This window comes from Heterodontus francisci, chromosome 3, assembly GCF_036365525.1.
Source record: "Heterodontus francisci isolate sHetFra1 chromosome 3, sHetFra1.hap1, whole genome shotgun sequence".
Classification (NCBI taxonomy): Eukaryota; Metazoa; Chordata; class Chondrichthyes; order Heterodontiformes; family Heterodontidae; genus Heterodontus; species Heterodontus francisci.
Genome location: NC_090373.1, coordinates 178,356,441 through 178,370,785, shown reverse-complemented (window position 1 = coordinate 178,370,785; position 14,345 = coordinate 178,356,441). Strand labels below are relative to the sequence as shown.

Below are 14,345 nucleotides of genomic sequence, written 5' to 3'. Positions count from 1 at the left end.
GATCTAGGGTATCTTGGCTATACCCTTTCTGTGGAGAGACTACCCTTGCCTACAGTGCTTAACTGTACCCTGCTCAATATCTGGTACAAACTAATCATGACGTCCTTCCTTTTACATTCTGGGTTTCTCAGTATAAAACACACAATCCCATTTACTTCATGGAGAGTTGGGTGTGAATATCCCGGTGACTGACCAGAGTCAGGCATTGAATGGCCTCATTAAGGAGGTACCAGTGGGCAGCCAGCACCCGTGGAAACTTAACCCAGTAAGAGTCAATGCCTTCAGGAGAGGAAGAAAAAAAATCATTAGAGGAAGGGGTGGGGAGATGAACATATATTTTGTTTTCAGCATCGCAGTGCCATTAAGTACTGTCACTGTGCTAACATTGTGATCTCCCCTCCTTGCCGAGGGTTTTGTATCGGTCCGGGAGCTGCAGCTGGTTGTGATACTGACCACCATTTACTAACAGGTCTGTTGGATGTTAGCGTCACACTCAAAGTGAGAACTATTTCAGATGTTGCAGCTAAGATCCGGCACAAGTTTGTTTCGTACATGTTGTCGGTTGGTGCGACATGCATTATGAAAGGACCACGGGAAAATGCTGTATTTTGTTTCTGAAACCATGAGTAACATTTTGCATTTACTGAATCTCCTGGCATTCTGCTTTCATTTCCTGCCAAGTCACCCGCAATTTCTTGAAGCACTCAAACCCCATTGTCCCCAGCAACCCCCTCCCACTTCGGCTTCTCCTCTCACAGTAAATTTTCCGTTAGCCTCACCAAGTCCTCCTTTAGACCGTGCTCTCCATCACCCAGTCTGAGCTGCAGTACACCCCTTTGGTAATCTCGAGGTCGTCCTCATCGTACTGCAGAAGCACACCATTGACCGACAGGCTCCTCTTAGTCCAAATATTTGTGATCTTTTTGGGGTAGCTGTAGCACTGGGTGGAAGAGAAGTCACCCATGTCGAAGGAGTGACTGCGTCGAGTCTTGCCTTCCATGGGCAGCGTGAGAAGCTTATTGAGCCGGGACTCGCTACGGCCTAGCAAGGGCTCCTTGTCCGAGTAGTGGGCCAGGGTCGATGCCTTGGAGTTGTAATCCTCCTCCTTGCGCTGGCACCTCAGGTCGAGGGAGGCGAATGCCCCCATAAGGCGGTCAATATTGTGCCTGGACCTGGATGAGGATCTCCACTTCTTGGAGAGGGTGCTGCTGTCACTGTGGAGGCTGTAGCAGTCCTCGCAGTCCTGGCTGGAGCCCGAGGATGAGGACAGGCTGCTGTGGATGGAGCCGCAGTTGAACTCCATCAGCTCGTCCCGTCCCATCATCTTCGGGTTGAACTGGGGCAGGATCCCGTTGTGGACGGGGAAAGCCGCAGTCGTCTGCGAATACTCATCACTGACATTGGCCATCTTTTCCTGGCTGTTACAAAACTTGTACTTGAGCATCAGAGTGACAATGAAGACCAGCAAGGAGGCAACAATGATGCCCCCAATCACCAGGATCATGGTCCCACCTAGAAAGTGGCTGTGGAAGGACTTACACTGACTGTAATCCTCTCCAGTCAGGAACTGGATGCATCCCACTACGTTGGTGGCAGTGAGGGTGGTGGCTGTGTCATCCCATATTGCCAGGACACAAAGGTCATAGTTGGCTCCAGCTACCAGGTTCGTCACAATGAAGGCTTTATTCGTAGCAGGGATCATCCTGGAAAAGAACAATAACAATAATACGATTAACTTTGTGAAAATCTGATTCATAGTGGCTTACATAAGATTACATAGAATGCACAGTACAGAAATAGGACATTCAGCTCTACTGGTCTAGGCTAGTGTTTATTCTCCTCAGCAGGCTCCTTTCACCTTATTGCATCGAATCCCCATCACTTTATCACCTGCCCTCAACTGGGTTAATACATCGCAAAGCACTTCACACACATTGGCTGGGGACTTCCTTGAATCTGTTCCTGCTCTATCACCATAACCTCACTGAGAGGAGCATAAACCTCATTTCGCCACACTTCCGGCAAAGTTGCACTCCTGATCCTCCCTCCCTCCCGAGTCACCCTCCTCCTGATCCCCCCCTCCTTCAGATCCCCTTCCTCTCGAACCTGCCTCCCTCCTGATCCCCCTGCTTCCTTCCCTCCTGAAATCTCCTCACTCCTGAATCCCTTCCCACCTGATCCCCCTCCTCATGATCCTCCCCTCCTGAACCCCCCTCCACCCCGATCATCTTCCCTCCAGATCCTCCTTCCCTCCTAACCCCCCACTTCCTAATCCCCCTCCCTCTTGATCCCCCCTCCTCCTGGTCACCCCTCCTCCTGATCCCCTCCCTCCTGAATCCCCCCTCATCCCAACCGTCCTCCCATCCGATCCTCTTTGAGGACCATATGAGGATTACTATTGGCAATGCAGCACCACAAAGCTGAAATCCTCTTCAGCGATCTCACATAAATGAGGCCTGAGGCTCAATTTAGGGTGAGCCTTGGGCCTACTTGTTCTGGGAAGGACTGTTGCACATAGTTCGCAGCCTGAACAAAGAGACTTGGGAGAGGACCTGCACTCTGTAACGCCCCATACACCTTCATCTTCTTCTTCAAAACCAAGCGTGTCAGCACTAAGGGATGGAATTCTCATTTCTATGTTGGTACCTAAACAAAAGCAAAATGCTGCAGATGCTGGAAATCTGAAATAAAAACAGAAAGTTCTGGAAATACTCAGCAGGTCTGGCAGCATCTGTGGAGAGAGAAACACAATGAACATTTCAAGTCTGTGACCTTTCTTCAGAACTGAGAAAAATTAGAAATGTAATAGAGCAAGTGAAAGGGAGGAGGGGAGAGGAAGAACAAAAGTGAAGGTTTGCGTTAGGGCAGGGGCAATTAAATGACAGAAATGTCACGGAATAAAAGGCAAAGGGAGAGCTAATAGTTTTAGTAAAATTCAAAGCATTAGCTCAGAGAGAGTGTTAAGGAAGAATAATGAGCAGCTCGATCCAAAAGCAAAAACATGATAAACAGGTTTAAGACAGGCATATGATTAAAAAAAAAAATTAAATTGAAAACAATAAAACAAATTAAAAAAATAAAATAGTAAAAAAAAAATTAAAAATGGCAGCCATGCTCTGCAATTGTTGAACTCAATATTGAGTCCGGAAGGCTGTAGAGTGCCTAATCAGAAGATGAGGTGCTGTTCTTCAAGCTTACGTTCAGCTTCACTGGAACACTGCAGCAGGCCAAGGACAGAAATGTGGGCATGACAGCAGGTTGGTAAATTAAAATGGCAAGCAGCCGGAAGCTCGGAGTCATGATTGCAGATTGAGCGGTGGTGTTCAGCAAAGTGGTCACCCAATCTGCATTGGGAATCCCCAACGTAGAGGAGACCATGTTGTGAGCAGTGAATACAGTACACTAAAATTGAAGGAAGTACAAGTAAATCACTGCTTCACCTGGAAGGAGTGTTTGGGGCCTTGGATAGTGAGGAGAGAGGACATAAAAGGGAAGGTGTTACACCTCCTGCGATTGCATGGGAAGGTGCCATGGCAAGGGCATGAGCTGTTGGGGGTTATGGAGGAATGAACCAGGATGTCACAGAGGGAATGACCCCCTTGGAGTGCTGACAGGGGAGGGGAAGATGTGTTTGGTATTGCAATCACACTATAGGTACCCACATGGGTCCGAGTTATGCTTGTCTTTTTGTCAGGCGTGTCGAACATACATTGGACCAATACTACTCAGGCCCCCTTCGCCAACTCTGTTTCCGGTACATTGATGACTGTATTAGTGCGATTTCCTGTTCCCGCCCTGAACTGGAAAACTTCATCAACTTTGCTTCCAATTTCCACCCTTCTCTCATCTTCGCGTGGTCCATCTCTGACACTTCCCTTCCCTTCCTTGACTTCTCTGCATCCGTCGTTGAGGATTGGCTGTCCACAAATATGTGTACAAAATGCAGGACACATCCAACCTGCCCAATTACCGCCCTATCAGTCTACTCTTGATCAGCAGCAAAGTGATGGAAGGTGTCATCGACAATGCTATCAAGTAGCACTTACTCAGGAATAACCTGCTCACTGACACTCAGTTTTGGTTCTGCCAATGCCACTCAACTCCTGATCTCATTACAGCCTTGGCCCAAACATGGACAAAGGAGCTGAACTCCAGAGGTGAGGTGGGAGTGACTGCCCTTAACATCAAGGCAGCATTTGACCGAGTATGGCATCAAGGAGCCCTAGCAAAACTGAAGTCAATGGGAATCGGGGGAAAACTCTCCACTGGTTGGAGTCATACCTAGTAAAAAGGAAGATGGTTGTGGTTGTTGGAGGTAAATCATCTCAGTCCCAGGACATCACTGCAGGAGTTCCTCAGCATAGTGTCCTAGGCCCAACCATCTTCAATTGCTTCATCAATGACCGTCCCTCCATCATAAGGTCAGAAGTGGGGATGTTAGCTAATAATTGCACAATGTTCCACACCATTCGCAACTCCTCAGATACTGAAGCAGCCGATGTCCAGATGCAGCAAGACCTGGACAATATCCAGGCTTGGGCTGCCAAGTGGCAAGTAACATTCGCACCACACAAGTGCCAGGCAATGACCATCTCAAACGAGAGAATCTAACCATATCCTCATGACATTCAATGGCATTACTGTCAGTGAATCTCCCACTATCAACATCCTGGGGGTTATCATTGACCAGAAACTGAACTGGACCTGCCACATAAATGCTGTGGCTACAAGAGCAGGTCAGAAGCTGCGAATTCTGCGGCGAGTTACTCACCTCCTGTCTCCCGAGTGCCTGTCCACTATCTACACTTCACAAGTCAGGAGTGTGATGGACTCGACACCATCCAGGACAAAGCAACCCGCTTGATTCATACTCCATCCAGCACCTTCAACATTCACTTCCTTCACCTCTGACGCACAGTGGCAGCAGTGTGTACCATCTACAAGATGCACTGCAGCAACTCACCAAGGCTCCTTTGACAGCACCTTTCAAACCTGCAACCTCTACCACCTAGAAGGACAAGGGCAGCAGATGCATGGGAACACCACCACCTGCAAGTTCCCCTCCAAGCCATACACCATCCTGACTTGGAGCTATATTGCAGTTCCTTCATTGTCGTTGGGTCAATATCCTGGAACTCCCTTCCTAACAGCACTGTTGGTGTACCTACACCCCAGGAATGCAGCGGTTCAAGAAGACAGCTCACCATCACCTTCTCAAGAGCAATGAGGGATGGGCAATAAATGCTGGCCGAGCCAGCGATGCCCACATCCCATGAACGAATAAAAAAAATGTTCACCAACTCCCACAGCTGCCTTGACTAATCTTCCTCACACCCTGTTTCCTGTAAGGACTCCATCCCATTTCTCCATCTCTGATACATCTGCTCTGATGATGCAACCTTCCACAACAGTGCTTCTGATATGCTTTCCTTTATCTTCAACCGAGTATTCCCCCCCACTGTGGTTGACAGGGCCCTCAACTGTGTCCGACCCATTTCCCACACTCTGCCCTCTCACCCCTTTCCTCCCTCCCAGAACCACGACAGGGTTCCCCTTGTCCTCACCTTCCACCCCACCTGCTTCTACATCCAAAAGAGCATCCTCTGCCATTTTCGCCACCTCCAGTGTGATGCCACCACCAAACACATCTTCCCCTCCCCTCCCCTGTCAACATCCCAAAGGGGCCATTCCTTCCAGGACACCCTGGGGCACTCCTCCATCCCCGACACCTCGTCCCCTTCCCCCAGCACCTTCATATGTAATCGCAAGGAGGTGTAATACCTGCTCTTTTACCTCCTCTCTCCTCACCCAAACACTCCTTCCAGGTGAAGCAGCAATTTACTTGTACTTTCAATTTAATGTACTGTAATTGATGCTTACAATGTGTTATCCTCTGCATAGGGAATACCAAATAAAGATTGGGTGACCGCTTTGCAGAACACTTCCGCTCAGTCCACAAGCATCACCCCGAGTTTCAGGTTGCTTGCCATTTCAACACACCACCCTGCTCTCATGCCGACATTTCTGTCCTTGGCCTGCGACAGTGTTCCAGTGAGCCTCACTGCAAGCTTGAGGAGCAGCACCTCATCTTCCAATTAGGCACTCTACAGCCTTCAGGACTGCAGAACTCTGAGGTGCAGAGGGATCTAGGTGTTCTCGTGCATGAGTCACAAAAAGTTAATATGCAGGTGCAGCAGACAATAAAGAAGGCTAATGGAATACTATCCTTTATTTCGAGACGAATTGAGAATAAAAGTAAGGATGTTATGTTCTTTATACAGGGCATTGGTGAGACCACATCTCGAATACTGTGATAAAAGCAAAATACTGCAGATGCTGGAAATCTGAACACAAACAAAAAATGCTGGAAAAACTCAGCAGGTCTAGCAGCATCTGTGGAGAGAGAAACAGAGTTAACGTTTCAGGTCAGTAACCAGATGAAGGGTCACAGACCTGAAACGTTAACTCTGCTTCTCTCTCCACAGATGCTGCCAGACCTGCTGAGTGGTTCCAGCATTTCTTGTTTCTGTCTCGAATACTGTGTGCAGTTTTGGCCTCCTTATTTAAGGAAGGATGTAAATGCATTGGAAGCGGTTCAGAGGAGGTTTACTAGATTGATACCTGGAATGAGCAGGTTGTCTTATGAGGAAAGGTTGGACAGACTGGGCTTGTTTTCACTGGAGTTTAGAAGAGTGGGGGGAGACTTGATTGAAATATATAAGATCCTGAATGGTCTTGACAAGGTGCATTTGAGAGGATGTTTCCTCTTGTGGGGGAGTCCAAAACTAGGGAGCACTGTTTTAAAATTAGGGGTCGCCCTTTCAGGACGGAGATGAGGAGAAATTTTTTCTCAGAGTGTTTTGTGACTTTGAAACTCTTTGCCTCAGAACGTGGTAGAGGTGGGGACATCGAATATTTTTAAGACGGAGGTAGATAGATTTTTGTTAGGCAAGGGAATCAAACGTTATTGGGGGCAAATGGGCGTTTGGAATTAGAAACAAACAGATCAGCCATGATCTTATTAAATGATGGAGCAGGCTTGAGGGGCCGAATGGCCTACTTCTGCTCCTAAATCGTATGTTCGTAAAGTTTGGTCAAAGCTGTAGGTATTAAGGATCATCTTAAAGTTGAAGAGAGAGATCAAGAGGCGGAGAGGTTTAGGGAGGGAATCCCAGAGCTTCAGCTGTCTGCAGTTAAAGGTACAACCAATGGTGGGGAAATGGAAACTGGGGATGTGTAAGAGGCCAGAATTGGAACAGCACAGAAATTCCAGTGGGTTGAGATCAGGGGCTGGATTTTCAATCCGGGATTGAGAACTTGATGACCGGATCTTTTCCGGGTCCCGACCCCGTGCAGCATCAGTGTCAGTGGCGCATGCGATTTTCAAATGCAATGCCCCTAATTGGCACAGAGCTGAGTTCACTGACATGGAGGCGGGACCTAGTAACAGAGGGTGATTTTAAAAGGCAAACGTCAGCTGTGACTGGGCTTGCCAGTTTCTGAAGGTATGGAGCAGCAGGGTAGTCAGAGGCCAGCACTGGCCTGGCAGGCGTCCCCAGGCAGCCCCACACTTTTCAGTTGCCTTCCTCGAGACTTTGACAGGCACAGTCTTTGAGGGAAGAGATGTGCTCTTCCCTCCGTCTAGAAGAAGAAATCCTGCAAGGCAGACCAAAAGGGCATGGACGAAGGTAGTCACGGAGGTCAGCAGTCGTGGAGTCACAAGGAGGATGTGGGTGCATTGCAGGAAGCTTCAAAGATCTGATAAGGTCTGGAAAAGTGAGTGACAGGTGTCTAACTCTGCATAAACCAGCCTCGACATTGTCAGATCAAGTGGCCAGTTGCATCACTGAGACATCAACAACCCTCACGCATGAAGCACAATTGAAGGTCACTGCGGAGCGCAACATCTCATGTGTATGTCATGCTGAAATGGGTGAAGGAGAGCAGCCTATTCGTAAACCTATGTAGGAGGAGAGAGCGCATAGTTCCAGGGGGATGTCTCAGACTGATGGTGGTGTGCCACAGCTCCACACACTCACCCTCATGGAGCAGGCACGCTGGAAATCGCGAGGGTGCCATTGCATCAAACCATGGACGATGGAAAAATGGGAGGTCATCCAGAGGGGGGTCATTTGATAGCTCAATCTAAAGGTGAAGGGCATGTCCCTCCGTCCACCTCCTCTTCATCCTCCTCTAAGGAAGAGTGGTGTTCCAAGTCCTCTTCTTCATCCAGCTCCAGACCTCTTTTTCATGTTGTGCAGTGCGCAGCAAACTATCACCATACAACTCACCCTGGCTGGTTCATACTGGAGGGCATCACCCGACCAGTCAAAGCAATGGAAACACATTTTCAAGATGCCAACAATCTGTTCAATGCAGGTACGTGTGAATAGATGGCTTTGGTTGTAGCACCTCTCAGCTTCCATGACTGGGTCTCGCACAGGCATCAGGGGCCACCTCTTCAAAGGATAACAATTATCCCCCAGTAGCCACCCACGGAGTCTGGATGTGGGCCTGAAGAGATGCAACATCTGGGACTCTCCAAGGATAAAGGCATCATGACAGCTGCCTGGTAACTGAGAGCAGACCTGCAAGATTCACTTCATGCGGTCACAGACCAGCTGGACATTCAATGAGTGGAAGCCCTTTCAAGAATTTGGCTTACTGGTCTCTCGGTGCCTTGATGAATATATGGGTGCAATTGATGATCCCCTGGACCTGAGGGGATCCATTAATGGCAGCAAAGCCCAATGCCCTCTGTGTCTATGCAGGCCCATCTGTCTCAAAATGGATGTGGTGCCCTGCCCTCTGGAATCCATTAGTTGCCTGATGGCGTGATGAGCTACTGACTGCGAGATGCTACTCAGGTCAGCAGCTGATCCCTGGAACAACCCAGATGCATAAAAATTCAAGGAAACGGTGACCTTGACAACTGCAGGTAAGGGACTGTTATGGGGGCTGTGAGGCCTCAGGTTATTAACACAAACGTCCGAGACCATCTGCCTGGATAGGTGCAGCCTCCTACGGCACTGGCACTCTGTCATTTGCGGGAGCTGACTCCTGGGCTGTAAACCGATGTCCTGGGTAGCACCTTCTTCCCCTTGCCACCTCACTGTGCTCCTCTGGCCTCCTGTTGACCAGGTGAATGCATGAGTTGAGTTTCCCCTTGCGATCCTGTCCAATGTCAGAGTAGCCTGCTCTCATCTCAACTCCCTCACCTGCCGCTCATTCATTCACTCGGGCTTCCTCTGCCCACCCCTGACACCCAAGTGATGCCAGCAGCTTCATGCCCCTCTCATGAGGTCAACCTCTCATTGTTCACACATGCAAGCTTCTCAGCACCAGCGATGGCAACTCTGTGCCATTGGTTGAGCAGCTGAGTTTATCTCCCATCTCTCACAACTAGAGACCATTAGCACTGCTGGTTCCTCGCTGTGTTCAGGACAGCTGCTCCTGAATGTGCCCCAGACCCTCCATTTTCCCTGTGCCTCCCAATTGAAAATCTAAAACTGCTGCTCCAATGTGTGTTAATGAGCTCGAAAACGAGCTCAACAATCTGTTAATTTGGCTGTGGGTTGCTGGCTCCCTCCCTCCCATCCTCCCATTGAAAATCACATCACATTCTGGAGGCGGTAGGATCCAGTGATGCTATCTGAGATACCAATTTTCAAAGCGCACGCTCATCCTACCTCAAACTCAGGGGCTTTTGAAAATCCAGCCCCACGAGTCAATGTAGGGATGGGTGAATGGGACTTGCTGCAAGTCAGAAGTTTGCATTGTCTCTGACTCACAGCTTTTTAAATTTTTTCAGGGGTTGTGGGCATCGCTGGCTAGGCCAGCATTTATTGCCCATCCCTAATTGCCCTTGAGAAGGTGCTGGTGAGCTGCCTTCGTGAACCGCTGCAGTCCTTGGGGTGAAGGTACACCAACAGTGCGGTTAGGAAAAGCGTTCCAGGATTTTGACCCAGTGACAGTGAAGGAACGGCGATATAGTTCTAAGTCAGGATGGTGTGGGGCTTGGAGAGGAACTTGTAGGTGGTGGTGTTCACTTGCATCTGCTGCCCTTGTCCTTCCAGGTGGTAAATGTCATGGGTTTGGAAGGTGCTGTCGAAGGAGCCCTAGTGAGTTGCTGTTGTGCATCTTGTAGATGGTACACAGTGCTGCCACTGTGCATTGGTAGTGGAGGGAGTGAATATTGAAGGTGGTGGACGGGGTGCCAATCAAGCGAGCTACTTTGTCCTGGATGGTGTCGAGCTTCTTGAGTGTTGGAGCTGCACCCAGCTAGGCAAGTGGAGAGTATTTCATCACACTCCTGAATTGTGCCTTGTAGATGGGGGACATGATTTGGGGAGACAGGAGGTGAGTTACTCGCCACAGTATTCCTAGCCTCTGACCTGCTGTTGTAGCCACAGAATTTATGTGGCTGGTCCAGTTCAGTTTCTGGTCAATGGTAATCCCCAGGATGTTGATAGTGGGGGATTCAGCGACAGTAATGCCATTGTACATCAAGCGGCTAGGATTAGATTCTCTCTTGTTTGAGATGGTCATTGCCTGGCATTTGTGTGGCGTGAATGATATTTGGTACTTATCAGCCCAAATCGGGCTATCTGGATTTGGAGTGGCGCAGTGGCTAGAACTGCAACTTCACAGCTCCAGCAACCTGGGTTCAGTTCTAGGTAGTGCCTGTGCAGAGTTTGCAAGTTCTCCCTGTGACTGTGTGGGTTTCCTCCAGGTGCTTTGGTTTCCTCCCACAGCCAAAGGCTTGCAGATTGATAGGTAAATTGGCCATTGTAAACTGCCCATAGTGTAGGTAGGTGGTGGGAATGTAGGATTAGTATAAATGGGTGGTTGTTGGCCAGCACAGACTTGGTGGGCCAAAGGGCCTGTTTCAGTGCTGTATCTCACTATGACTCAATTTAAAGAGAGATGGAATGAATGTCTTGCTGGATATGGACATGGGCTGTCTCAGTAGCTGAGGAGTTGCAAATGGTGCTGAACATTGTGCAATTATTAGTGAACATCCCCACTTCTGACCTTAAGATGGAGGGAAGGTCATTGATGAAGCAGCTGAAGATGGTTGGGCCTAGGACACTATGCTGATTAACTCCTGCAGTGATGCCCTAGGACTGAGATGATTGACCTCCAACAGCCACAACCATCTTCCTTTATGCTAGTTAAAACACTAACGAGTTTCCCCCCTAATTCCCATTGACTCCAGTTTTGCTAGGACTCCCTGATGCGATACTTGATCAAATACGCCTTGATGTCAAGGGCAGTCACTCGTACCTCACCTCTTGTGTTCAGCTTTTTTGTCCATGTTTGAACCAAGGCTGTAATGAGATCAGGAGCTGAGTGGCCCAAGCAAAATCCAAACTGAGCGTCACTGAGCAGGTTATTGCTGAGCAAGTGCCGCTTGATGGCACTGTTGATGACCCCTTCCATAACTTTGCTGATGATCAGGAGTAGGATGATGGGGCGATAATTGGCAGGGTTGGATTTGTCCGGCTTTTTGTGCACAGTTCATACCAGGGCAATTTTCCATATTGCTGGGTAGATGCCAGTGTTGTAGCTGTACTGGAACAGTTTGGCTCAGTACAGACACAATGGACATATGGAGCATAGGTCTTCAGTATTATTGATGGAATATTGTCAGGGCCCATAGGCTTTGCAGTATCCAGTGCCTTCAGTCGTTACTTGATATCACACGGAGTGAATCAAATTGGCTGAAGACTGGCATCTGTGATGCTGGGGACTTCAGGAAGAGGCCGAGATGGATCATCAACTCAGCATTTCTGGCTGAAGATTTCTGCAAATGCTTCAACCTTATCTTTTGCACTATGTCCTGGGCTTCCCCATAATTGAGGATGGGGATATTTGTGGAGCCACCTCCTCCAGTTAGTTTTTTTAATTGTCTATCGCCATTCATGACTGGATGTGGCAGGACTGCAGAGCTTAGATCTGATCCATTGGTTATGGAATCGCTTAGCTTTTGTCTATTGTATGTTGCTTACGCTGTTTGGCATGCAAATAGTCCTCGGTTGTAACTTCACTAGGTTGACACCTCATTTTGAGGTATGGATGGTGCTGCTACTGGCATGCCCTTCTGCACTCTTCATTGAACCCTGGGCACATTGTGCTCTTGCTACCCTCAGTTCTTCTTCCAATTGGTGTTCAGCAGTGAACAATGTCACTCAAGATCCATTTGTACTTGAAACAATAAATGACCCATTCATAATAAAGAAACATTTTGGTCAGTTTGGGATTCAGGAATAGACCAAACTTGGACAGATCCTTAAGCTGGAACTCTGAAACTGAATAAAGTTTGGCAGTGTTTTCAGGCAAATAGCAATGAGTGGCGCAATGGTTAGCACCGCACCCTCACAGCTCCAGCCACCTGGGTTCAGGTCTGGGCACTGCCTATACGGAGTTTGCAAGTTCTCCCTGTGACCATGTGGGTTTCTGCCGGGTGCTCTGGTTTCATCCCACAGCCAAAGACTTGCAGGTTGATAGGTAAATTGGTCATTATAAATTGCCCCTAGTGTAAGTAGGTGGTAAGAGAATTGTGGGGATGCGGCAGGGAATATGGGATTAATGTCGGATTAGTATAAATGGGTGGTTGATGGTTGGCACAGACTTGGTGGGCCAAAGGGCCTGTTTCAGTGCTGTATCTCTCTGGTAATAGAATCGTAGAAAACATAAGGCACAGAAAGATGCCACTTGGCCCATTGTGTCTGTACTGGCTGAAAATTAATCCATCTATTCTAATCTCACCTTCCAGCATTTGGTCTGTAGCCCTGCAGATTACAGCACTTGAAGTGCATATTCAGGATCCTTTCGACTGAGTTGAGGGTCTCTGCCTCAACTACCCTTTCAGGCAGTGAGTTCCAGACCATCACCACCCTCTGGGTGAAAAAGTTTTTCCTCATCTTCCCTCTAACCTTTTTACCAATCACTTTAAATAAAATTTAAAAAAATAGATTTAGAGATACAGCACTGAAACAGGCCCTTCGGCCCACCGAGTCTGTGCCGACCAACAACCACCCATTTATACTAACCCTACAGTAATCCCATATTCCCTATCACCTCCCTACACTAGGGGCAATTTACAACGGCCAATTTACCTATCACCTGCAAGTCTTTTGGATGTGGGAGGAAACCGGAGCACCCGGCGAAAACCCACGCAGACACAGGGAGAACTTGCAAACTCCGCACAGGCAGTACCCAGAATCGAACCCGGGTCCCTGGAGCTGTGAGGCTGCGGTGCTAACCACTGTGCCGCCCAAATCTATGCCCCCTTGTCACTGACCTCTCTCCTAATGTAAATAGATCCTTCATCTCCACTCTATCCAGGACCCTCAAAATTTTGTACATTTCAATCAGATCTCCCCTCAGCCTTCTCTGTTCCAAGGAGAACAACCCCAGCCTATCCAATCTTTCCTCATAGCTGCATTTTCCCAGTCCTGGCAGCATCCTTGTAAATCTCCTCTGTATCCTCTCCAGTGCAATTACATCCTTTCTGTAATGAGGTGACAAGAACTGCACACAATACTCAAGTTGTGCTTAACCAATGGAGTTATACAGTTCCAGCATAACCTCTCTGCTCTTGTATTCTATACCTCAGCTAATGAAGGAAAGGATTCCATATGCCTTCTTAACCACCTTATCGACCTGTCCTGCTGCCTTCAGGGATCTGTGGACATTCACTCCAAGGTCCCTTACTTCCTCTATATTTCTCCATATTTTCCTATTAATCATGTATTCCTTTGCCTTGTTTGACCTCCCCAAATGCAATATAAAACCATCTGAACTGAGAAAGGCAAATGTATTTTATAGGCCCTTCTTCTTGTCATCTACTCCCTTTTTTGATAGATTTTTATTTACAATTGGCAATTGCGAATCTGAATTTTTCTTTTTGATAAAACACACAGAAAATTGTCAGAGTCACTCAACTGAATAAAACACTTTGGAATTCAGCAGTAGCCCACGGCTTTTTCATTCCAAAGGAAAATTAATCTTGTCACACTAAATGTACAGTACATGCCATCTCATTAAGGTTTAATTTCATTATTCTCCCATTCATTTACTCAGAAAAATTAAAAATGTAAATGACTACCCTCATGTGAAATATTGTTCATCATGAGCAGTGAAGGGGAACGTCTGTGGTTAATTTGAAGAGATTACATTACATCAAATTGCATTACCCAGAATCTATAGCATAAGCTATTTGGTCCAACTGATTTATGCCAGTGTTTATACTCCACACAAAACTTCCTCCCGCTCTAGTAATTCCCCACCCTATGGGCTGGATTTTAAGAGCCTGTCGCCGCAGAGGGCAAAAAAAATGG

General features: G+C 47.9%; 1 protein-coding gene across 1 annotated transcript in view; it reads right to left on the bottom strand.

The window, feature by feature from the left end:
• Nucleotides 1-790: 790 nt before the first annotated feature.
• LOC137353371 (leucine-rich repeat and fibronectin type-III domain-containing protein 2) overlaps nt 791-14,345 on the bottom strand; it is a 31,117-nt gene continuing 17,562 nt past the window's right edge. The window contains exon 2 of the mRNA XM_068019562.1: nt 791-1,703. Within this exon, the coding sequence (XP_067875663.1) occupies nt 791-1,703 (913 nt within the window). The remainder of the gene's footprint in view (nt 1,704-14,345) is intronic.